This window comes from Pagrus pagrus (assembly GCF_965226575.1).
Source record: "Pagrus pagrus genome assembly, chromosome: 11".
NCBI classification, from domain to species: Eukaryota; Metazoa; Chordata; class Actinopteri; order Spariformes; family Sparidae; genus Pagrus; species Pagrus pagrus.
Window position 1 is genome coordinate 12,097,773 of NC_140195.1, and position 25,315 is coordinate 12,123,087.

The 25,315-nt window shown below is 40.4% G+C and overlaps 1 protein-coding gene across 1 annotated transcript in view; it reads left to right on the forward strand.

Annotated features, from left to right (window-relative positions):
* Positions 1 to 1,578: 1,578 nt before the first annotated feature.
* plcg1 (phospholipase C, gamma 1) overlaps positions 1,579 to 25,315 on the forward strand; it is a 31,041-nt gene continuing 7,304 nt past the window's right edge. The window contains exons 1-26 of the mRNA XM_084367382.1: positions 1,579 to 1,869; positions 3,574 to 3,861; positions 11,922 to 12,074; positions 12,818 to 12,911; positions 13,017 to 13,064; positions 13,629 to 13,713; positions 13,851 to 13,934; positions 14,330 to 14,352; positions 14,457 to 14,526; positions 14,617 to 14,718; positions 16,387 to 16,505; positions 17,057 to 17,142; positions 18,542 to 18,662; positions 18,898 to 19,066; positions 19,181 to 19,303; positions 19,633 to 19,734; positions 20,837 to 21,024; positions 21,823 to 22,023; positions 22,311 to 22,430; positions 22,846 to 23,026; positions 23,120 to 23,197; positions 23,298 to 23,401; positions 23,632 to 23,725; positions 23,852 to 23,921; positions 24,733 to 24,896; positions 25,217 to 25,313. Of these exons, the coding sequence (XP_084223508.1) occupies positions 3,645 to 3,861; positions 11,922 to 12,074; positions 12,818 to 12,911; positions 13,017 to 13,064; positions 13,629 to 13,713; positions 13,851 to 13,934; positions 14,330 to 14,352; positions 14,457 to 14,526; positions 14,617 to 14,718; positions 16,387 to 16,505; positions 17,057 to 17,142; positions 18,542 to 18,662; positions 18,898 to 19,066; positions 19,181 to 19,303; positions 19,633 to 19,734; positions 20,837 to 21,024; positions 21,823 to 22,023; positions 22,311 to 22,430; positions 22,846 to 23,026; positions 23,120 to 23,197; positions 23,298 to 23,401; positions 23,632 to 23,725; positions 23,852 to 23,921; positions 24,733 to 24,896; positions 25,217 to 25,313 (2,893 nt within the window). The 5' untranslated portion in view covers positions 1,579 to 1,869; positions 3,574 to 3,644. The remainder of the gene's footprint in view (positions 1,870 to 3,573; positions 3,862 to 11,921; positions 12,075 to 12,817; positions 12,912 to 13,016; positions 13,065 to 13,628; positions 13,714 to 13,850; positions 13,935 to 14,329; positions 14,353 to 14,456; positions 14,527 to 14,616; positions 14,719 to 16,386; positions 16,506 to 17,056; positions 17,143 to 18,541; positions 18,663 to 18,897; positions 19,067 to 19,180; positions 19,304 to 19,632; positions 19,735 to 20,836; positions 21,025 to 21,822; positions 22,024 to 22,310; positions 22,431 to 22,845; positions 23,027 to 23,119; positions 23,198 to 23,297; positions 23,402 to 23,631; positions 23,726 to 23,851; positions 23,922 to 24,732; positions 24,897 to 25,216; positions 25,314 to 25,315) is intronic.

Sequence of the window (25,315 nt, forward strand, 5' to 3'; positions counted from 1 at the left end):
CTGTTATTGGTCAAGTCAGGGTCATTGTTATTGGGTCATTATTCCTAAGTATTCTTCTCAAAAACAATTAGCTTGTCAGTATTGTTTTGTAGTTTCACTTATATTTCACCCCCATTCGCAGAACTGATCAAAGGTAATGTGATTATTTCTCCAGAGAGAAGTGCAACAATTGAACATTCAAGCCATGAGAACAAAACTTAACAACTTGGGTTTCGACTGGTTAATCAGACATTGTAACGTGCAGTATTCGTCACCGGGGGAATATCCACTAAGTTACTCGTTACTTTATGAGTTTTGATACAGGTTATGTAACTTCTGTTGAGGAGACAGCTAACTACAGTATGAGCAGAGGGTCTGCTTCTTTAAGAGGCCGATAACAGGCGCTCCTGCTGGAGAGACGAGCTGCGTCAAGCTGGCGGGAGAGAGGCAAGATTACCGGAAGTAGAGCAGTTGTGTCAAAATAAATGCATAAAGGTGTCGCTGAAGAAGTCATCCGTTACACAGGCATGACACAGCTGAGTTCAATTGTAACATAGTGATTGCTAGAGATTCTGAGATGCTGAAAACATTATCAACAGAAATAAATAAGTGAATATGTGTTGTGAGTTTCATAAATGGTGAAATGCATTTATGGCAGGGCTGTTTTCTCATTATGTTGCCTTAACTTAGTTGAAAGAAAATCACAATAATGTCACTGATTATAACAATTATATCCAAGTAAATGAAAAATATAACATGATAGAAACTTTCAGTAATGGATTGTAACTAAGTTCATTCAGTCATGTTTTGTATTTAAGTACAATTTTTAAGGGTTCTTGTACTTTACTTGAGTATTTTCATTTTCCGCTACTTTACATTTCCAGTCCACTACATTGTGCTTTTTATTCCACTACATTTATTTGATAACTTTAGATACTTTGGAGATCTCCAAAGTCAGAGCCAAAGTAGTGCATTTTTAAATGGATTTGTTTTATTAGATTGAAAAACAAAACAAGAAACCAAACACAAAAAAATAGTATACATATAGCCTACATGTGAATATAAGTATAATTTTACTTTTACTTTTGATACTTAAGTTCTTTAATATCAAATGCTTCAAGACTTTTACTCAAGTACTATTTGTAGGCAATGTGGGAATATTTTAATACGATATCTTTACTTTTACTTGTGTACTTTTTGCAGCACTGGATTCTTCATCCTACTGTCATCATTTTAGAGTCAAGGAATGATGCACTTTGTGAAATGGGTTGAAATTACAAATGTACTTTACAGTGGAGGGAAATGTACCAGACAAAAAACAAAACAAAACAAATTTGTCAATTAAATTGGCTGTGTTTCAAGTTTTGTCTTACATTTTTATTTGTACAATGTTGATGGCAAAATGTATTGTGTGATCTGAATGTAAGAAAATAAATAAATAATTACATGAAAGGTACGAACTGGGGGTCAAACTAAGCCATGTGTGTCTCCTCTAAAACACAGCGCAACAGGCTCCTTGACACGACTTTTATTGTGAAGGCCCGCAGCGGAAGCCTGGTTCTCGACTCGGGCCCGGTTGCTGCTGGCGGTCGGCTGGGGGGGAAGGGCCTGCGCTGGCTGGATCTGAGAGCAGACAAACTTGCGTAGTCTTACCACGGTCCTAGCTGTCTGCCTGCCTCTCTCTATGGACGACCGGAGGGGAAGAGAGGAAGCTGGGATTGTTGTCGTCGGGACCGCAGCGCCTTTCCAGGGCCTAGCGATGATTTAATGACGGAAAAGCGGGCCGTGGGGCAGAAAAAAACAAGGAGACAGACCGACGACCGGAGCCCGAGAGGAGAGAGCAGCAGTCCTCAGCCGTTGGAGATGTGCGGTCGGGCCGAGATTGCGGTGGTAGGTACAGCGCAGCAGCCCCTGCGACGTGTTGTTTTCCCAGCTCGTTTTTCCCCGCACGGTAAAGGCGAAAGAGAGGGGGAAGAAAGGGGCAGACTAGCTACCGCTGCCTGGACTTTATTAGGGCTAAGCGCTGCCGTGATTCCTCCTGTTGGCCCAGCTAAACGCTAGCTCACACCGGCCCCGTCTCCACGCTGTGAAAATAGCCAGACGTTTCTTGTTATCCCCCCTCTGCTGCCATTCGCCAACACTTGTATTTCCCAATAACGTGATGCCTCCTGTATCCAAAAGGAAACTTTCTTTTCCTCTGGGACGGACTGCAGCAGGTTACAGGCCTGTTGGTAGTTTTTTTTTTTTTTTTTTTTTTGAATCAGCAGTCTAAATCAGATTAAAGCTCACTGCTGCTGGATTAAAAGGTAAAATCATGTTGGAGTGAAAGTTATCCTGCGTGATCGGCTTAATTAGCACGTTTCTCCTCAGCGGACAGCTCATTTACTTACTTCTATCAGAGTGCTGCTCCTGTGAGGCTTGTTTCAGTGCTGCTCCATACTGAGAGTAACCTTCCCCATATAGACAAATCAATAACACCATGTATGAATTGTTATGTTTTTGTGTGACACATCCATAGTGTCTATTTTAACATGATTATGAGCATTTCAAAATAGATTATAGCTACGTTACATATGATATAAATGCTGTTTTATTACCACTATGTTTACTTTTGCTACACTGTAGTTTTGGAGAGGAAATTCAAACACAGAATTGTATTATTTACAATATTGATGAGGTAATAATACAAACTCATAAATATTTATTTTCATCCATGACTGAATAAACAAGCTGTTCTCAGAGGAAAATAAGGTCCCCAGAACACTGTTTGAAGCTAGAAGGGTGGCAGGGTCCGCCACATGTATACAATGTAAAACGGTATGAATTTGTGTTGTCCTTTAAGGTCAGTTTGTTTGCTCAGTCATGAAAACAAAGAGTTTGTTTATTCAGTCTGTTTAGGCATTAAAAATGAAGATCTTTCTCTTCTGGTTAAGAATGTGCGTCCTCAAAACTACATAGAAGGTGCACTATGTAGTTTTGGAGAAAATGTCACTGCTGTTTTTTTCTCACTCAAAACGACATCGGTTCAAATTTCGCATGTATGTCAAAATATCAGTCGGATTTTGTTAAGAAAAGAAACTAATTGTACAAAATGTGTATTTTAAAGGTGCGCTGTGTAGTTTGTTTATTTTTCTTTCTATGCCTGAACAAACTCTTCGTTTTCATGACTGAATAAACTTAGACTGTGTTTCTTTGTTTATATGTGGCGGACCCTGCCACCTTTCTACCTTCAAACAGTGTTCTGGGGACCTTATTTTCCTCTGAGAACAGCTTGTTTATTCAGTATGGAAAGAGTTTATATCATTGCCTCATCAATATTGTAAATATTAAAATTCTGGATTGAATTTCTCCTTCAAAACTACAAAGTGCCCCTTTGAGAGGAAAATGGCAGTAATTGGAAAAACATTTTGATGCCGAAAAATCAGTTTTTACCCTGTTGACAGCATATCTACCGGCAAATAAACATGTTTTGGTCAACTTTTATTCTGACAGCAACAACCCTTCACTCCCATATAATGTGTGTACAATGTTGACACACAAGAAGTCCCTGGGGAATTGTTGTTTCACGGGTTTCCCCCTCTTCTCCTGCTGTAGGTATCCCTGTCTAGGCCTGGACTGAGCAGATTGTTCTGAGAGGAAACGGACAACAAACAGGGGAAGTGAACATGGCTGGGACCTCGGGCTTCTTTTCCAACGGACCCGTTCCGTGGATGGACAACGACACGGAGATGAACAACCTGTATCGAGACCTGGAGCTGGGCACAGTACTGACACTGTTTTATTCTAAGAAGTCCCAGCGGCCAGAGAGACGGACATTTCAAGTCAAGCTGGAGACCAGGACTATTATCTGGACTCGGGGCACGGATAAAATAGAGGGAGAGAGTGAGTAGACACAAACACAAACATAACTGCAAACAGAGGGCTGGTTGTAGCTGTAAATGTGTCCATGTCAGAACTGGTTGGTTTACATACAGACAGAAATATGAAAGGCACAACTTGTTGTGTTAGGTGCTTGAATAGCTCACAAAAGACTGACACATGAACAGCTGGTGGATGATGTCAGTTCAGATTGACAAAGACACTTCCACAACCGTTTAGATCCTAGAAATGTAAGTTGTAATGCTGAACTTAAATACTGCATATTATTGACTTAATTTGATGATATTTAAGGGAACTTATGGTGGTCTCAGAAGATATTTACATGCACAAAGATCATGTAAAACAAAGACCAGTTATGTGGAAATTAACCTGAAACAGGAGGCATTAATTGTTTATCCTACACAGATGAAACAACTCAATAACAAGCCATATTTTATCACCTAGCCGTGAACATGGCAGCCTCCAAGACAGGAAAAGACAACATTCACTCTAGATAACAATGATAGTAAAAAGAAAATCTCAGTGGCATCTCTCAATATAAATATTACATTGTTTATTTCAGCTCTGATTAGTCCCTGAAAGTTGCTTTTCTGTTTAAATAAGATTTATAGGATTTGGTCCATTCATGCGTTTGTTGTTGTGCGTCATTCAGAGACCTGACTTGCCCTTAAAGTCAAATTATTTGTTTCAATTTGTTGCATTGTGACAGAGCAGGTGTGAGGGCATAAATCACATCTAAGGTCGACAACAAGAAGAAAGTACAATTCCTGAAATTCTTTAGTTGTATTAATAGGAATATGCTGAATTCTGGCAGGAAGCTGACATTCAGGTTAATCTTCAACAAAACAGCGTGTCTAGTTGAGGACACGCAGGCCTTCAGTGAGTCGTTAAGTCATCTCTCTCTCGGGTAGCAGGATGCCTTGTGCACAGCTGCACTCTGCTCCGGATGCAGCAAAAAGAGCACACTCACACACAAAAAAGACAGTAGGCCTAGGGTTTTTTTTTTTTTTATTCTCTTTAACACAACAGTATCATCTTCTCTACCATGAAGGGTTTCACACATGAGCTCATAGCTGCCACTTGATACTCTTGGTAAGGTGAAATTGGCCTAGGCGGCTCATTAATGTACTGGAATAGAATATGAGGGGTTTTTACTGGAAGTGTGCGATCATTTGGGAACAATTTGGCTTGCTGTATTTACCCTATATCAATGGCAGTGAGAGAATGATGTCCATTAACTGTGGAAACAGCACTCTAGTTTGTTGCTAAATATAAAATGCTGACAAGCGTACCTTTTTGTCCCTCGATCAAAGTGCATTTTGCACATTTCCTCTCCCAGATTGATGCTTCTTTCACACAAAGTCGGCCTTTCTTGACCATACAAATATCTGGCAGCAGATATTAGTGCTGATCACATATATTTCATAATATGATGCAATTAGATGTAGGTCTGGCTTGACAAAGAGGCAGGATGTGGTCTTGCAGAAAAAATGGCGGTAACATACTGGTTAGAAGTGCAGGCAGGGTATGTCATAAACATAAAGATTTTGATATCTGACATGTTCCAGTACAATCGAACTCTATTATCGACAGGCTGTACATTAGTGTGTAGTTTTTTTTTATACTAGGGAGACTGTTGCAAAACATCACTTGGTATACTCAGTAAATCTCCAGAGTATCGTACAAATCATCTTCAGAATTTCTGGTTTCTGAGAACTGATCACTGATAACCACGCAATGTTAGTGTAAATCAAGATCATGTGACACAATGACACGTAATTTTTCTACTTTATCAACCCGAAAGAGGAACTCGGATGTTAAAATAAGTGAACTGATGGACTTCAACACCTACATACATCACTGAATGAGCTAGTCACAGATTTCTTAGGGGGAAATTTAGGTTTAAGTTTGGTCTCCAGTCTTTAATGTTTACAAGCTTTGCTCAAAAGCACCGAAGTAGTGGGCTTTAGGATGTAGGTTTCCATTTCAAACAGAGACCACAGGAAACTGATAGATAGGGGTGGGACTAAATATCAATATTGCAGTATATCATACCACAGCGTGTCCCCTCACAATTTGATAACCAGAGTCAGTACTTTATAACTTCCTGTGCTGTAAACTTAATTTATTCAGATTCCTTTTCAACATTTTGAGTCCAGACGTTTCTGCTGTCCGTCAGTTGGAATGATGGTAGACACGGACATGCTGCAGTCGCCTTTTTCGTACATTGTCTGATCTCAGTTCATGTCAAATCCTGTGAAACTCACTCCCCAATGCAGTGAATTGACACATAGTTCCTGCACTTTGCCTTTTTAGGGATTTTGTATCCATCAGTTGGACAGATATCATCATGTATCATTCGGCGATTGTCTTGAAATGTATCGATTATTGCAGAATCGCTGTATCGTGATGCTATTGTTACCGCTGGAAACGTATCGTTAATCGTATTGTGAGGTACTGTACGATTCCCACCCATATTTCAGATGCAGGTTTTCATTTTTAACAAAGACTACAGTACACTCAGTAGCACATCATATGACCACAAAATGATAGAAATGTGAAAACCAGTAGATATTGTTCTATATTGCGTCCAACTCAGTATCCCTCCTTTTATCATCCTTGGTGGTTTCAGACCACGGGCAGTATTGCAAACTACTGAGCAGGACTGCTTTATGGCATGGTCACACACACAAGTGCAGGTGGATGACCATTCCCTACCGGCACTGAATGTGGGCAGTACAGGATGTACTGGATTGCTGGTTTGTAGTCTGTTCTAGGGGCCAACCACACATGTCTTTGCCATAGATTGTGGCTACAACTTTACCTTTGCTCGCGTAAAACATTGAAGTGAACGGAGGACAAACATTTGCCACTGTTGGTCTCCCGTATGCGTATCTGTGTCCATATGATGATATTGGTGTTCACTGGAGTTTTACATCAATATAATGTTGTGCCTTTGCTCAATTGAATTGCCACAAAATATACCATCACTAGAGCTAAACTGATTAATGAGCCACGTCAGTATATTGGCAGATTTCAGCTGGCTGCAAATATATATCAGCACTGGTTTATGTGTCGGCTAGATGTGTACCGACCGTGTTTGTCTTCCCAATAATTGATGATAGTGGATATTGGCTTCTTGTGCCATGAAACATTTCTTAAGTTGCATACAGGTGTTCGGGACACTGCTGGGAAGTAGCAGGGTTCCATTTGGTATCAGATCGGTGCATTGATTCGTGTACATGCCGATAACGATTCCAGCATTTTCAGCAGCATCAGATGCATTTCCGATACAGATATAGGTACAGTAACCCTAATATCAGCAGATAAGTAATAAGAAACTGCAGTACAGAAATATCAAACTAGGTTTGAGGTAATGTAAACACAGTGTCTTCCTAACGTAGTTTGTCCACTATAGATCACTGAGACATGGTTTTATCTACTTCAAACTGTCCCGCTGAGTTTATTGGTGACAATTCCTTCAGAAATCCTGTTTGTGGTTTTAAAAGAGAAAGCTATCAGCTTTTTTAAAGGCCTATAAACTGAGAGTGCTGTTGATACACAGAGTAGAAGTTTGCTGGAGCTAATATGAGTTTTAGATGTACTTTAAAACCATATATTTACATTTGTGTTAGTAAACAGTAGAGCAAAACAGACTTGTATTTAGAGTTATGGTGGGGTGAGAATAAAAAGAGCAGGACTTACTCAACCAAGTGGTTAACACACAACTGTGACACCTTAGCACCAACTTACCTTTGACAGACAAGACTTCAGATTTCTCAGACTGCTCTAAGTAATGATGGCAGGCTACAACCACTGCAGAACTGAACTGCACATGCACACAGGTTATCCTGACGTAAAAGCCGATAGCTCTGATCATTTAGAGTTGATTGAATTTGACCTGAAATTTGACCTTAACTACAGCTTCTCTGCTTTTCTCTTTTTTATATCATTTTAAGCTGAATATCTTTGGGCTGTGAGATACTCACCGGGCAAAACAAAACATGTGAAGATGTCCCCTTGAACTCTAGGAAACTGGGATTGACATTTAACCCAGTTGTCAGATGTTTTATAGACTTAAATGATTAACTGGGAAAATAGGTAACAGATCAGTCTAGAATGAAAATCGTTAGTTAATCTTCAATGGTGCACGGAGCCTTGGAATGTGACGTGTATTCAGGTTGAGCGGTGTGTCACCGGTTATTAAAACAAGGGACTTTGCTTGCATGTTATCAGTCATGATAGTGGATGAGCTCATATTGACCAGCAGTTGAATGTTGTCAGCTGTGTCTTGGAAATTTCTTTGTAAGAAATGAAGCAATCATCAGTTATTTTTTGTTGTCTGTAAATGAATTGTAGGTGGAATTGCACATGTCTGTGTGGGCGGTCATCTGTCTGACCTGCTTTTTCCATACCTCCCGCAAAAGGACACGCACATGCTTTCACAACCCAAACTGCCTGATGTCATTTCTAGCCTCCACACTGCTGCTTTTTTTTCAGTTCCACACTAGGCCCTCAGCCAAGTTTATTTATGACACATGTATTAACAAATTAGTGGGACACTATCCAGCAGGCAGCAACAAGGTTACACAATAAGATTCTGCTTTTAGATTGTTTACGCCTGTGTGAAAACACTGTTGTAAAGATCAGGTTGTCGCTGGAGAACGAGTGCAGTTCCACACAGTTGACTGTGACTGCTGTATTTACAATGTGCTGGAAAGGGGAACAGAATCCATATGATATAGATTCATGGCAGTTATTTGTCAGGGGGAAAGTCCTGTGTTTAACTTTATCCAACATCATGTCAAAGGAGCTGGTTTGACCAGCTGTCGTGTGAGTGCACACTGAAACATCGCCGGCCTCCGGGCAGCACAGTTGCTCGAAAATTTGATTGCAATAGGAACCACTTTGGCTGCCACAGTCTTAGGCTCACAATATACAGTACAGCTTTTTATTTATTCCGTGGTCAAACATGCAAAATAATTATTAAGGGTAAAGGCAAGTATAAGAACAAGTAGAACGATCTGGTAAGTTCAGAATATTATATCACTTTACTAAGATGCACCGTTTAAAGCCAGGATAAGACGACGCTAACTCCCCTTCACAATATAATGATGTCCAAAATCTTGTGCTTGAGCTAAATTTTCCCCGAAATAATGTTTTCAAATGTTTTATCTTGGACTTACAGTCCAAAACCCAAAGGTGTTCAGTTTAAGATCAGAAATGACAAAGAAAAGCACCATTACGACACATTATTTTGAAGCCTTAATCTGAACATATCAAGAGTTTGCAACAGAAATTACTTTCACAATTCATTGATTATCATAAATGTTGTCAGTTAATCTTCTGTCGATCGATCACAGCTGCAATATTCTGCACAATAACTGGAACATTACAGGGCTCCAGTCTAACTTTTGACACTGGTTGCACTGGTGAGCCTTTTTTCATTGAGGTGTACACAATAATACATGTAATTTATAATTATATATATAATTTAATTTCTTAAAATGTTATTGTAAACAGTGCAGATAAATGTTTTTCTGCATTTAAATCAGAGCACACTCGGTATGAATTATTTTTATTGGCTTCTTTCTTTTAAGCAGACCTACTAATACAAATTGTTGTAATGCATTGAAAGTGTGATGAGGGTTATTACATTGAACAGAGTGAGTAGTAGAGTTAGGTATTGATCAAACCTTTTTTCTGTCCATTTGTAGCGTCACATATCAATTTCAAGACAGTCAGCATTAAATCCATGGTCAGATTTATAATCTTGCGTACTTATGTTTTGATCAGATAGTTACTGATTTAAATGGAAAAGGTTTTATACAAGTTCAGTATCAGTTTTATTTTAGAGTAGGTTAATAATCAGGTCAGCCTTTGTTGTCTCCTTTAGAAAGGCTGTTGTCTCAGTAAACACCAGACACACAGAGTAAGTTCACAGATGCCCCAGACTTGATAATGACTGCAGCTCATTATAATTTTCATTAACAGTAAACTTTTAATTATAGTTTTATTATCAATATCTTAATCTATAAAATGTTAGATGTCATTTCAAATTGTTTGTGTTGTCAGACAAATATTGGACTGGATTGTATTGACAAATGGTTGACAAGTTTAAGGTAATTTACAGTACACTAAACAGAAACCAGCATCAATTGAACAGCTGATTGAAATACTCTGTATGTTTGTAAGTATGGCTGCTTGAGTTGACACTTTTATAGAAAAACTTGAGAATCCTCAAAGTAAGAATAATTTTGGGACAGAAACTCGGGTATACTTTTTTCTAGTACTATTGGAAAAACAAAACAAAAGTTTGAGCCCAGCCTTGGTGAGGAGTGGTAGAAGAAGTGTTGAAGGCAGGACGGACGGCTGGAGGAAGTGTGGGAGTGTGTTGCAGGATAGCTCCTCTCATCTCCTTTGGTAAGGTTACACCTCTGGCTATCTCTTTATTTCCTGCATCTGTCTGAGGCAGGCTCCAAATATTTTGACTCAAATGACTTCAGTGGTTGTCTGTAACAGATCAGCCTGTCAAAGCCGCTCTCGCTCTCAGTGGAAGTCTGCTGGCCATTCTGGCGGGTGAAGTAAACTGAGATATGATGTATGATTAGAGAGCTAAGCATGGTGAAATTCTGCATGAGAAGACGACACACTTTTTTTTTTGTCATGCTCGAGAAATGAACATGCTCACCTATACGCAAGCACAGATGTGGTGTGTAGGCGACAAAAGCACAGGATGTGTGGTTCAGGGGCAGGAAGAGGAGCAGGAGCTGAAAGAAGTGTGTGTGTGTGTGTGTGTGTGTGTGTGTGTGTGTGTGCTCATGCTGTAGGTCTTTAGCTGCCACTAATACAACCCTGATAGGACCCTGTTGAGCTACTTTACAGCCTACACACTCGTAAAGCTTCTGACTGCCTATTAATGGAGTTAAGACGAAATTGTACTGGGCTTTTTTTTTTTTAAATGATCTCATTCCTAAAGATAAATGATGAAGCAATCTTGTGTAAAATCCCACGCAGTGCTTTTTTAAAAAAATCAGTCCAGTGTATGGGAACTAGAACATATATTGTATGTTTCTGTATACAGTCTACACTAGATTTGAGCTTGGCAGGCAGGGTTCTTGAGTGCCGTAATCACTTTTATGTTCCCTATTTGATGCCCTTTGTACTATACATTATTAACCCATTACAGCCTTCTTAAAGTCACACAGTTCTCCATGCACAATATGTCTTCAGTGTATTTGAAACCTCTATTATACAGACCCGACCCATCCCAAGCACAAACCGGTTTGTGCGACTGACTCAAGGTCTTTTTGTTTTCAGATTACTATTTGGTGGTTTTGGTTAATGTCAGTGGTGAAAGGCAATCTAAGGTTAATTTGGGGTCAGTTGCTGCATGGTTCTATCATTTGGAGTCCGTATCTGACAGTAGAGTATAGATGTAGCATGCCTTTACTTGATATGTGGTTTAGGTCGTGGCCTCAGCTTCACTGTTTTATGTGGTCGCTCGGGGGGCTTATAATACTCACACAAGCAGTGTGTCGGTCGTTCTGCTAGAAAGTTAGTGTTGGACCACCACAGCTAGATACAAACGGGAAATTGAACATTATAATCTAGATAACGAAACAAACAGCAAGAAGCATCAGGCACAGTGTGTAGAAGTAGCCCTTTAATCATGATTAACTCAACAAAATGACCACTTATAGCACTAGAACCAACACTAAGACCAGGGATAAACGTGGAACAAATACCAAACAATTACAAAGAAACTGAAAAGATTTAGAATGTAAAGATTTATGAAAGCAAATTATTATTCTTTTGCGACACACACATGAAGTAAAGTTTAACAGTTCAGTGTGTTGAACCTCATTTAGATTTTTCTTTGTTTTTTTTTTGTACATACTCTGACATATAGTGATATCAGAAAACTATTCATATTGATAGCATAGCTTTGATTTTTCAGCCATATCACCAAGCTCTACTGAGAACAACTTTGAATGTGCGAGGAAGTAAATGGTATGTCAAGTGTCTCTTTTTAACTCTTGTATGTGCGTCTGTGTCTCCAGTTGATATTCGAGAGATTAAGGAGATCCGTCCTGGACAGAAGTCCCGGGACTTTGAGCGCTATGTGGAGGACTCGGCTGCACGGCTGGACCAAGCTCACTGCTTCGTCATCCTGTATGGCACTGAGTTTCGCCTTAAGTCACTCAGTCTGGCAGGTATGAACAGACGCCTTTCTTTCAACCATCTTTTAGTTTTTAATTATTGCTTTTTGTGTTGGTGGGACTTGTGTTTCTAAGTAAAAACATCTTGTGTTACAATACATACAAAAAATAAATAAATAGAAAAACGCTGTTCTTGGTTTAATGTTCAAAAGTTGATGTAGGAGCTTTAACGCCACTAATGCCAATTATGATTGTATTTCCCAAAATCACAAATCACAGCTTTGCCTGAAACTTTACAATCTGCAGAGGTTGACAACTACATATTTATAATTGATTAATCTTTTGTCATTTTTCATGCAAAAATACATCCTATAATAAATATCTTTAGGTTTTAGACTGTTAGTCAAACAAAACAAGCTAATTGAAGAAATCACTTCTGCCATTTTTTCACTGATGTCTTTACAACTTCTTAGTCAAAACAATTAATCAAGGTGATGATTGCCGGGCTAATCAATAATGAAAATAATTGGTAATTATCTAAGGACTAAAGCACAGACCCATATACAACACTGGGGAAAATGGACTGTATTCAAAAGGAAAAGAACGGATCAACCTGCATATTGCAATGTCAGATTTATTTTTATTCTGTTTTTATCAACAATTCTGTTTTGTCCTGGCGTTTGTTCAGTGTAAAAGCAACAGAAAAATAAAGTCATTTCTGTGCTAAACAACACAATATATCCTTAGACCTTTGACAAAGAAATACAAATAATCTGATGATATTTTGTCAAATATAGCAACGTCTGATGAGGAGATGACCATGTGGGTGAAGGGGTTAAACTGGCTTGTGGCCGACACACTGAAGTCTCCGACACCGCTCCAAATAGAGAGGTAAACAATGCACATGTAGCTACACATCACACCCAAAACTGAAACTATATAAGATGTTGTGTAATGAGCTGCATGCAAAAAAGTACCCTCTCTCTTTGTTTCCAGATGGTTACGTAAGCAGTTCTACGCCGTTGATCGTAACAGAGAAGACAGGTACGTCCGCTCAGTGAAAGGATACAAACGCTAGAGTTGATCAAATCAGCCTCACAGGAAATAGGCAAAATTAGATATAACTCAATGGTTTGGCGCATCAGTTGTGTGTCCTTTCCCCGGTGTAACATCCAGAGCGAGTAGGCGAGTTACACGAGTTTGGTAGGTGTCAGTGAGAGAGCTCTGTTGAGGTGGTGTGAAGGAACTAACCTCTCAGCCGCACACCAGCACCTCTTCCTGCAGCAGGAAACAGACTGCAGAGGATGGAGGAGATGCACAGAGATGTTTGTCTGTTACATCCCTGACGAAAGCGCAGACCTTTGTTACGCCGTAGGGGTGTTGTCCTGCCTGGCCAAAATTCCAGGCCGTGTAGTAAAAGTGAAGCCAAAAAGACTCGGCTGAGCACGAGGGGCGTGCGTTTGCAGGGTTTCAGTTTGTCTGTAAATTTCAAAATAATGTCCCCAACTACAACAGGATCTGCGTAATTGGTAGAGGTTTTTGCGTTTATCTTACGTGCATATCCATGTTTGTGTTTAATTTCTCAACAAAACTTGTGTATGTGTTTAGGATATCCTGTAAGGATCTGAAGAGCATGCTGAGCCAGGTCAACTACAGGGTGCCCAACATGAGGTTCCTCCGAGAGAAACTTCCGGTAACCTCCTCCTGCTTATCACAGACACCCCCCCCCCCTTTTTCCACTCCATCTCCCTGCCCACTTCCCTTTCAATATGAGAGGCTAAAGATTTACGATTTTTCGTTAACGGCCCTTTTTTGCTTTTTGTTTTCTAGGACTCAGAGTTGAGGAACGGAGACGTGTCCTTCAGCCAGTTCGCCCAGCTCTATCGCAGCCTCATGTTCGATGCTCAGAAAAACGTAAGTGCACTCGCTTTATGTGCACACAGATAGTTCTGTCCCAGCACTTTCATCCCCCCCCCGCGCCTCATCTGATGCCCTGCCAAGGAAACCCTTCCTCCCCCCCATCTGTCTGTTCTCAAATGGCTCGGAGATCAATATGGACCAGTTAAAAACCCACCAAACCCCTCTGGTGGAGGCCATTAGGACGGACACACACACGCACACTCAACACTCACACAGATGAGGAGGCAGGCAGACTGGGTGGGGTCAGATTAAATGGATGACCTCAGTGCCCCCCATGACTAACCACCCAGCCCCCTACAGGATGTCTGTGTCCATCTACATGACTAGTACTACACACACTGAAATAACATTAATTAACTAAAATGTTCTCTTTTTGCCCATTCTCTTAGATGGAGATCCCATTTCTACAGAGGTAGGTCACACACACACACACACACACACACACACACGCACATTGAATCTCTGCAGCGTCACAGATGTGTGTTTACTGAAGTGAACCATCACTTTCTCTGCCAGGTTCATCGACAGACCAGAACAGAGGATCTCCCTCGACGACTTCAAGAGCTTCCTCCTGGAGTCTCAGAAGGTAATATCTCCAGGCCGTTTCACATCGAGCTCATCAAGTATTTGTTTCACGTGCACGCCCTGATACATCTGTGTCTGCATGTGAATCCAGGAAATGTGGGCCACAGACAGCAGCAAGGTTCAGGAGTTTATGTTCGCTTACCTGAAAGACCCCCTGAGAGAAGTGGAGCAGCCTTATTTCCACCAAGACGAGGTACACACACCCCTCCCACTCTCTTATGCCCCCTTTTTCTGAATTCTCCTCACAATCTTTTTCTGGGTTTTTTGCTCACTAATGGAAAATGTAAACTTGCTTTTGCTCGTGATGTTTCCGATGTCCCCTCTGTGTTGTCGGTGTGGGTGGGAGATGCTCAGAAATTTACATGGATAGCCATGATCTTGGCCTAAAGCGCCTCCTCCCACACAGATAGAAAAGGTTATTGACTGTGGTGCCGCGTGAGGGTTCTGCAGAAAGCGAAGGATGCTTTCTGTGGTCACCATAAAGCACTGAGAAGAGGAAGCTGGTGCGAGCCAGCCTGTACGACTTGTTACTGTGTGTCTGTGCCCTCGGCTATGTTGTGTTAGAAAGCAGATGCAAGGATCTTGGTCTACTGAGAATAACAGCGAAAGAAGGAAAACTGTTAATAAGAACAATTGTTATTGTTGACCCAGATGGAGAGGACTGAGGATTCTTATAATATAGGTGGTCATTTTTCTTTTTTCGTCATCAGATCAACGCCAACCTTTCCCTGTCTATACCAAATAAATGAAAGGCCAAAAAAAATAATTCAATTATATATTCAATTTTTTGGATATTCTTTTGATGGATGTGTATCTGGTTTTCAATTTTGGGATTCAGATATTCTTTTTTTTTTTGGCTTTTTTGCTAAATGTAGGCAAACTTCAAAATAGCTGTTATTATACCTTGTTTAACCAAACCTCTCAGAATAACTGACAGGCATTAAACACACCAAACCTTTCGTGAAATTTCTTTTTTATTCAATAACAAATAAAACTAGAAACATCAATGCTTTAGGTGAGCAGAATCCTTAAGAAGGAATGCCTTCAATTAAACTGAAAGACACCATCTTGGTTGAGAAAAGAGAAATGTCTGGCTAAATCCTTCATGAAACATGCTCAGCACTCCCTCCTCCCCCAACCGAAGCTTTGCCAGAGCCCAAAGTTTTTTATTCAGGACAGCCCTACAAAAAAACCTCAAAACGCATATGATCTGTATTCTGTATGTGCAAAATATCAGATCTCATTTGTTTCTTACTTCTGACACTATTCTCTGTATCTGCTCATGGTTCAGATGGATTCACGCATTGATATTTGTGTGTAACTTTATTGTGCTTTATTGAGTTTTTGCCTCTACGTATTGAGAGAAAAGTACTTAAACTGAGACACGTCAACACTTGTAATTATGGTGCAAAATGATTTATTTAGAGGAGTTTTGGTGCAGACACGGACTGAGCGATCAGGGTGGTCTAAAGCTGGATCAGATCTTGGCAGTGTGCCCTGCAGGAGGCCTTCTGAGCCTTTTCCAAGCAAAGAAATGTTTCTTCTATCACCTATTAAAGCCCTGTCATGCCTCCAGCTCTGAACTGCTTTGTATACTTTCTTGTTATTAGTGCTATTGTTACTTTTTACAATGCCAAATCAACATTGTTTTGTCTGAAGTCTGCACTCCAAACTGGACTCTCTGGAAGTTCAAAGAGAGTTCTGCTTTAGGCTTTGGCAGACTTGCTGAATTGTTGACTTAGACAGCCCTAGTCACTAGTGGATTTGGCAGAAACAAATCAGTTAAGTCTGCAAACGTGTGTAAAGTCCATAAATTTGGCATCAGCCTCATTCTCACTGCTCTCCTCTGTCTCCTGCATAGCTCCTGACATACCTGTTCTCTAAAGAGAACACTATTTGGGATTCCTCCCTGGACCAGGTGTGTCCTGATAATATGAACAACGCCCTGTCCCACTACTGGATCTCCTCTTCGCACAACACGTAAGGATGGAGTTCATAGCTCTCATACGTACATTTCTTTTAAGTTAGACCAGTTGTAATAAGGCCTTAGGAATGCTTAAAGCCTAGTATTGTCTCTTGAAAACCTCTAACCAGTGAGAGCTTTTGAACTGACTGCATACATCAGATAAGAGTGTATTATTTCACAATCATGTTCAAGAATGAGATCCAGGCGTGTATTTTGTAGGAAAACGTATTTTTTCCTGCCATTGAAAAGTGTGTGAAAAGCAGTTCAGATGATAACCTTCTGTGCTAGATGTGAAACAATACTCATTGGAGCAGCGGAATGAAAACTTCCCACGTTGCTTTGATTAGGTTTGAATTGACCGACTGAATGAGTAAGAAGTGTTTACTCCAGTCAACAAAAGAGCGAGAGGGCCCTTTTGATACAGCAGTATCAGTGTGTGTGCTACCACCATAGAAAGTGTGTGTGTTTGTGTTGCAACCCCTGACGTAAGAATCCTTTCTGACTGACTGGTTGGATGCAAGTGTGTTTTTGTCTGCCTACCTTGACGTTACATGCTTATTTTTAGCTACCTGACGGGAGACCAGTTTTCCAGCGAATCGTCTCTGGAGGCGTACGCTCGCTGTCTGAGGATGGGCTGTCGCTGTATTGAATGTGGGTAAACACACACAGACACAGACACTAAGACACTCTACACTCAACCCACGTACAGTAAATCACCACCACTTGAGTTTCAACCTCGTAATTAACTCTTCTCCCTTACAGTTCTACTTTTAATGCAGCCGCCGCACCCTTATCCACACACACTGTTACACAACAGTGCTGTACGGTGTATGGCCTTTACACCGAACCCTTGTCGAGCAGGTTTCTATGAATAGGACTGTATTATAGTAGGTCAAAGGGTCGCTCTGCCTCATAAGTAAATAAACATGACAAGTTTAAAGGTCTTAGATACTTTCAAGTCTACTTTCTCACAGTGTTGTGGAAGCTACCGTAAGAGCTGCCAGTTTTTCACACGGGAGGAAGATGATCTACAGCAAAGCTTACCCTAGGTAAAAATATAGTTTGGTTAACTAAAGCTGCCTAGAAAAAGCAGGTCAAACCACTTTGGAAAGCAATGAGCAAAAAATATAAGACAAAAATGTCACATGGCAGCAAAAATGCCATTAAGTTAATCTGAATGCAGAAAGTGTCCACTTGTTCAAAGATCATTAAATAGAAAATCAAAATGAAATACCCCACTATGGGAAAAGTGCCAGAAATGTCAGCTCTGGTTTTGTATGTTTTATTGTTACTTAACAAAGGAGACCTGGCCAAGACAGCAGCATAAAAAGTTCCACATAAAACAAACAATATAACATTTTCACATAAAAGAAACGAGCAACAGACTTGAAACAAGCAGCGAATTACATCAAGACAATGAATTTTACCAGTGTTAAGTTACTGCACGTGCATGCAGTTGTAAAATAGCCCTTCTTCCATACCTCCAATAATCAAGTTGAGGTGTCTCTGTAGCACACAGACATAATTTGTCTGCATGACCAAAGGCTGCAGCTGCTGATAGTTAGGAGGTTAGGAGATAGCAGTCAGTAATGTTAATGATTAATCCATTAAATTTGTTAAAAATGTATTCACAAACATTCAGAGATGGGCCCAAATTCATCAAAAAGTATCTTGTTAGAAATTACATATACTTGCTTATCAAATCAACAAAATAAAATACAAAATACTACTATAAGACAATGTATTTAATTAAAATACAAGTAATTTAAAACATACATAAAGACATTATTAGTATTAATATTATTATTATATTATATATACTGTATATATTATATAATTATTTACATATATAAATAATTATATAATTATTTATATATATATATATATATATATATATATATATATATATATATATATATATATATATATATATATATATATATAAAATAAAATAAAATAAAATACTACTCGTTATCACTGCTTACTCATCTGTGTGTAGTGTAGTAGATGAAATGACGTCGCATGCATGTCTGTGTTTGTTTATTTCCAGTGGACTGCTGGGATGGTCCAGACGGAATGCCAGTCATCTACCATGGACACACCCTCACCACAAAAATAAAGTTTTGTGATGTTTTGACCACCATCAAAGAGCATGCCTTCGTCACATCTGAGTGAGTCTCCACGAGTGCCAGCCACTCAGTTTTCTTTTTATAGCTGTCGGTGGCGATGCAATAGTAGGACCAGATGATGAAGATAAAGAAATTGAAACACTGATAAAGAAACAATGTGGAGAGACAGCAGCAGTGACATCTTTGTTGTGCGTGAAAAATAAAGATAAGAAAGTTGCACTTAAGTGCAGATAAGGAGAGAATTCCTGTGAAGTTCTAATCCGTGGTCCTCCTGCAGCTTTCCCATCATCTTGTCCATCGAGGACCACTGCAGTATTGTGCAGCAGAGGAATATGGCCACTCACTTCAAGAAGGTGTTTGGAGACATGTTGCTGACCAAGGCGGTGGATATCGCGGCTGATGGCCTGCCCTCACCCAACCAGCTCAAGAGGAAGATCCTTATTAAGGTCAGGAGCCTCCCGCACAAAACATTTGGTCTTTTAGTGCCAAAGCAAAAAGCATGAATGCTTTTGTATGCAGCATTTCTGACCGTCTGTCCTCCTCTCCCTTCACTGCCACAGCATAAGAAGCTTGCAGAGGGCAGTGCCTATGAGGAAGTGTCCACCTCCACTCCCTATTCAGAGAACGATATCAGCAACTCCATCAAAAATGGCATCCTGTACCTGGAAGACCCCATTAACCATGTAAGCATGTTTATCATAGTAAATGGATTCTGGATGCTGCTGAAACGTGATGCACTGAAGCCTATTTTGCGTGTTGTCACTCTTCCTAAGTGCTTTGATTTAAGCTGTGATAAGGCAAAGATATCATCATCTTTTCTATTCCACATTCATTTTATAGCTGGGTCTTGACTTAATGACCTGCTTTTCTCTGTGTTTCAGAGGATTTATTTCCTCTTGCCTAATCGGGCCACTCTTCAGTGCGACACATGGACCCTCTAAATATTTAATCTCACCATTTGAAGCAATGGTCTCTCTCCCTTCACCTCTTTCTCTCTCTCTTTCCCTCCCAGGAGTGGTACCCTCATTTCTTTGTCCTGACGAGCACTAAAATCTACTACTCAGAAGAGACCTCCAGTAACCAGGGCAATGATGATGAGGAGGAGCACAGAGAGGTTAGTAGGCCTGATCTGCTGTCAATGCACATAAAGATGAGAATCACTTGTCCTGATTTTGAATTTTTTCTTGTAACAGCACCAGACATTACACTTAATTTATACACAGTTTGATAAATACGGTGCTTTATGTGTTGTAGAAAATCCTGATTTCTTTTTTTATTTTTATTTTTTAATTTTCTTTATTTAGAATCAACGTAGACCATCATCTTTACATAGATACCACTACAGAGAGATCCATATTTCCTGCTTGTCACAACGTATTTGTAGAACACACATTTTAGATAAGAGAAAGGTGGGAAAATACAAAAACAGTAAATAAATTAGAATGAATTAAAATAATGACTGTGATAATAAAAAGAAAATTCAAACAAAGGAGCAGCGTTTCAGGTAAATACACCCTTTCACCCTCGCCCACATTTCCTCAAGATTAGTTTTTCTGAAGCCTCATAGAAAAAGTTATTCTTTCCATTATAAACATTTAATAAATCTTGATTTCTAATATTCAAAGACCTGAAAATGATCAGATCCAGAAGGAATGAGGGAATAATTTCAAGCTAAAGCAGCTAACAGGGATTGCAGAAAGTCTTGAAAGCTTGGCAGATTGTTCATTTTAACTGTTATTTTTCCAAAGGCAGGAATGGGGCTGCATGATTAAAAAAAAAAAAAAAAAAAAAAAAATCATATTACGATTATTTTTTAAAGATACTGCGATTGTGATATAATCACTGATGGAATGATCATTGTGCATCAACAATTTTAATTTTCACTGAAAAAACAGCTCTGTGATTTGGACATGCGAATTCGATAGTATTTTGATTAATTGTGTAGTCCTAGTTAGGAATGTGTTTATATTCTAATATACTCCCTGAAAAATGTTTTATTTTCAACATAATCTAGTGTTTCATTCACTTACTCACGTACACCAAAAATCTTTCTCTTGGATGAGAGGTGAAACGTCTTTAAGAAAATGAGACACGTCCAGTTGCCTACCATAGATATGATGAATAAGGGTTTTTGATACTCTTAAAAAGCTGTATGAACCAAACAAATGTGAGCACCATAGATGTCAAATATCTCCCTCTGTTTTCTAATCCTCTAGGTGTCCAACGGTATGGACCAGCACGTGACAGAGAAATGGTTTCACGGGAAGCTGGGCGCAGGGCGGGACGGGCGGCAGATAGCCGAGAGGTTACTGTCCGAGTACTGCCTGGAGACCGGAGCTCCTGATGGGTCCTTCCTGGTCCGAGAGAGCGAGACATTTGTGGGAGACTACACACTGTCTTTCTGGTATGGATGGTGCACATGATTTTGCATTCAGAGTATCTGCAGACCTTCTACACATTTAACAGCGTAACTGTAAAATAATATTGATCATTAATATCATTTTGTAATTTACAGTTTAATCAGGATTTTCCATTTGTAGTTAGCAACAGAAGAACATATCACAGGTTATTATCATGATAATCTAATGAATTGAATAGTTGCTTACTACACTGTTTCATTTCTTTGTTTCATGTCTTAAACTTCACATATAAAAAGTAAAAGTGACATTCTCCAGGCAACCAGTGATTTTAGACATAGTAAAAAAGAGACATACTGTAGTTTAGCATAGTGCCTGGCAAAAAAAACATCCTGTTAACACCCATCTGTTACACAACTGTTTACTGCCATGTCGTAGTGGAAAACTCTCCTGTGTGTCAGTAGACAGCACTCACACCGTGTGTTCTGTCGCACTAACTCATGCTAATAACAGTGACACACTGTCAGATCAGTCAATGTCAATCACTCCATCATTGATTGAATGGGCTTTTTGTCACGGTCTGAAGTGTAATCATTCATCTTCTGTCTGCTAATGTAAAGGCTCTGCATGAGTGGAGTTACCTCAAAGCCAATCAATCTGTGCGTGTGTGTGATTTACACACAATGTATGGAAATAATGCTCAGATATATCGCGGGTAGTATGTTCAAGATTAACGACAGACGTGGTGTTTTTTCTGCAAGAAAAAACGGTTGTTTGTTGTATGTCTGTGTATCGCTCACCTTCTTTTTTTGTTGTTGTCGTCGTCCTATCCGTCGCTGCACCAGGCGTTCAGGGCGGGTGCAACACTGTCGTATTCACTCTCGTCAGGAGGCAGGCAGCCCCAAGTTCTACCTGACCGACAACCTGGTGTTCGACACGCTCTTTGCTCTGATCAACCACTACCAGCAGGTGGCGCTGCGCTGCAACGAGTTTGAGATGAAGCTGACTGAGCCGGTGCCTCAGACCAACGCTCACGAGAGTAAAGAGTGAGTCTCAAGCAATATTGAAAGAATTTTTGATGATGAAACGCTGATGACCTTCAGGGATGTACATTTGTCAGTATTTAGTTGTTTTTTTTGTTGAGGGGCACCATCTCGTTCAATAAAGATTTATGCTGGATGCTTGTCCCCAACTCTAAATAACATCTTATAGCCACAGATTACATTGTAGACTTGCGGCAGACTCCCTAATCTAGAATGAAGAACGGGCGCAAAGTGACAAAGTTGCATCCCTACAATTACAAACCGTCTGTTTGTGTTGTTGTTCATCCCAGGTGGTACCACGCCAACCTCTCCAGGAGCCATGCCGAGAACATGCTGATGAGAGTTCCTCGTGACGGGGCTTTTCTTGTGAGGAAGAGAGCGGAACCCAATTCATTTGCCATTTCCTTCAGGTAACTCGATCCTATTGCCTCATAAAGTGATAAAAGAAAGATAGATCTAAGGCACACTTCCAATTTTCCTACTCAGCTTGATAATAACATTCATTGGCAATGTTTTTGAAAATGAAATTCAGCTTGAAATATCCATCAGATTTGAACCATTTTGCCAGAAAAGTGTCTTAGATCTTTCTTTTCTTTTTTGCGCTTCTGTATCGGCTACCAAAGAGCACCGCCATTACATTTTGTTTTGAACTTCCGACCACTCTAACCTTTTTCTTACTGATGAAACTTGTTTAGTCTTTTACATCTAACTCCTTTTAATGTACGAGGATGAGTGAAGAGAAAGGCAACTAATGATCATATACAGGATAACCAATATTCAAACGAATACAAAGTCATTGATATCATGTCTGTGGTTCCTTCACAGGGCCGAGGGAAAGATAAAGCACTGCCGCGTGCAGCAGGAGGGTCAGACCGTGGTGCTGGGCACCTCAGAGTTTGACAGCCTAGTAGATCTCATCAGCTACTATGAGAAGCACCCTCTGTACCGCAAAATGAAACTGCGCTATCCCATCAATGAGGACACACTGGAGAAGATAGGCACTGCTGTGAGTACAACTTCACGATCAATGGCACTAGTTACTATTCTCTGGGTTAGATAATATCTAAAAAAAAAAACCACACAACCTGTCGTCCAATAGGAGCCAGACTACGGGTCTCTGTACGAGGGCAGGAATCCAGGCTTTTACGTGGAGGCCAACCAAATGCCAACATTTAAGGTGAGCGTGTTCGTGTGAGGTTGACTTCTGCACCTTTGGACCTGCAATACAGTGAACACGGCGAACATCTGTGTCACAGCCTTCTGTCTCGTCTTTTCAGTGCACTGTGAGAGCCATGTACGAGTATAAAGCCCAGAGAGACGATGAGCTCTCCTTCACTAAGAACGCCATTATCTCTAATGTGGACAAACAGGAAGGAGGATGGTGAGTGATCACCTGTGTAACATTAGATCAGGAAGTAGCTCTTAATTATCCATTTAGACAAATCCTATTTGTGCAGGTGGAGAGAGTGAAGGCTCATGACAGGGTGACTATTCAGGACGTGATAAGAATATCGACCCAACGTTGGCGTCAGTTTAACACTACAGGGTTATAAATATTTACAAAACCACATCCCCCTCTTTTCTCAACACATCTTTCGTCATCTTTCTCAGGTGGAAGGGCGACTGTGGAGGGAAAAAACAGCAGTGGTTTCCTGCTAACTACGTGGAGGAGATCAGTCCGTCGGCGGCGGAGCCTGACAGAACTGTGAGGATCAAACTGCTACAACTTCAAACTTGTATATTTAAAGTGAAATAAGGGATCCACTGTGATAGAGACATATGTGTAATGTGGATTATGGCTTTCCTAATCCTCCTCTTCTCTGTCAAGCAGGAGATGACAGAAAACAGCCCTCTGGGAGATCTGCTGAGAGGAAGCGTGGACGTGTCTTCCTGTCAGATTGGTGAGCGGCCCCTCCACTTCCTGTCCGACTCTGTGCTGCAGGACTGCAGGGCGGGCTGTCACCTTGCCACAGGGCAACCTCATTCTCTGGCCATCACATGCATGCATGCGATCTGTGCCCTCTTTAATTTTGAACTGCAAAACTTGACACACTGGTCATCACTTTGTTTCCTGTCTTTTTTTGTCCATTATCAGCCTCTTTTATTATTAATTCTCTTTGGTTGTAGGATTACTCTTTCCCCTCTCACAGCTTTGGATCTGTTATTTTATTGACATCCTCCAGTCCAGTCAATACACACCCATTAGTGTTGGCACATGCTGTCATGCATTGTTTTGGCCTCTGCTAAACACGGTTAATACCTGAGCCTGCGTCTCTGCCATTGTATGGCCTTAGGCTCCATCTAGTGGTCGTATGGGGAACATCGAACTGTATCCTCTTGAACACTTTGTTCTAAAGCTTCCTTCACATTAATAGCACCAGTTGAAGCCATTGTTAGCTTAACAACATTTGTTTTCAATTAATAGTTAATTGTGAGATAAAAAGTAAATTGCAGATTGTGATTTTTTTTTTTTTTTTTTATCAAAACCAACCTTTTATCAGTTTGTTTTCTTTAACTGGTGGATATGGGCTTCCATAAAGTTGAAATCATTTGATCCAATTAAATTTGACATTTTTACATTTTGGATGCTGACATGTTCTGGTCAGTAGCTGGAGTAAGGCTGGGTGCAAATAAGAAAAGAAACCTGTGTTTTTCCTCCCCTCTCCTATTTTTTCTGGCCTTTCCTAACCCTCCTCTTTATTTTCCTTGCAGTTCAGCGTCCTGAAGGGAAGGGCAGTCGGCCTCACGTCTTCTCCCTGGTGCCGAATGCCTCCATGCGTGCGGGCCCAGTGCTGGATGTCGCTGCCAACAGCCAAGAAGAACTCAAGGAATGGATGTTTAAAATCCGTGAGGTCACCATGACCTCAGAGGCCAAGGTGAATATATTTATCCCACTGCTGACAGAAAACAAAGGCCAGGACTCATACCATGCTCATGCCAAATTGTTGGTTCAAAGGGCCAGTCATGACTTGTGTTAGCCCTATAATACCCATAACCTGTATTTACGAAGTACTGACTGAGCGATGAGCACATATGGTGTTTGTCTGGGATGCCATTCTGCAGACTCACACAGTTGCACGTAGGAGAATGCTTCAGGCTAGGGTTAGTGTCAATTAATTCTGTGAAAATACAAACCGAGAAGTGATGGGTGTGCTGTTGGTGCAGCTGTACCTAAACTCTGTGTTCCTGTGCCCAGCTGGAGGAGGGGAAGATGATGGAGAGGAGGAAGAAGATTGCACTGGAATTATCCGACCTGGTCATCTACTGTAGGCCTGTGCCGTTTGATGAAGACAGT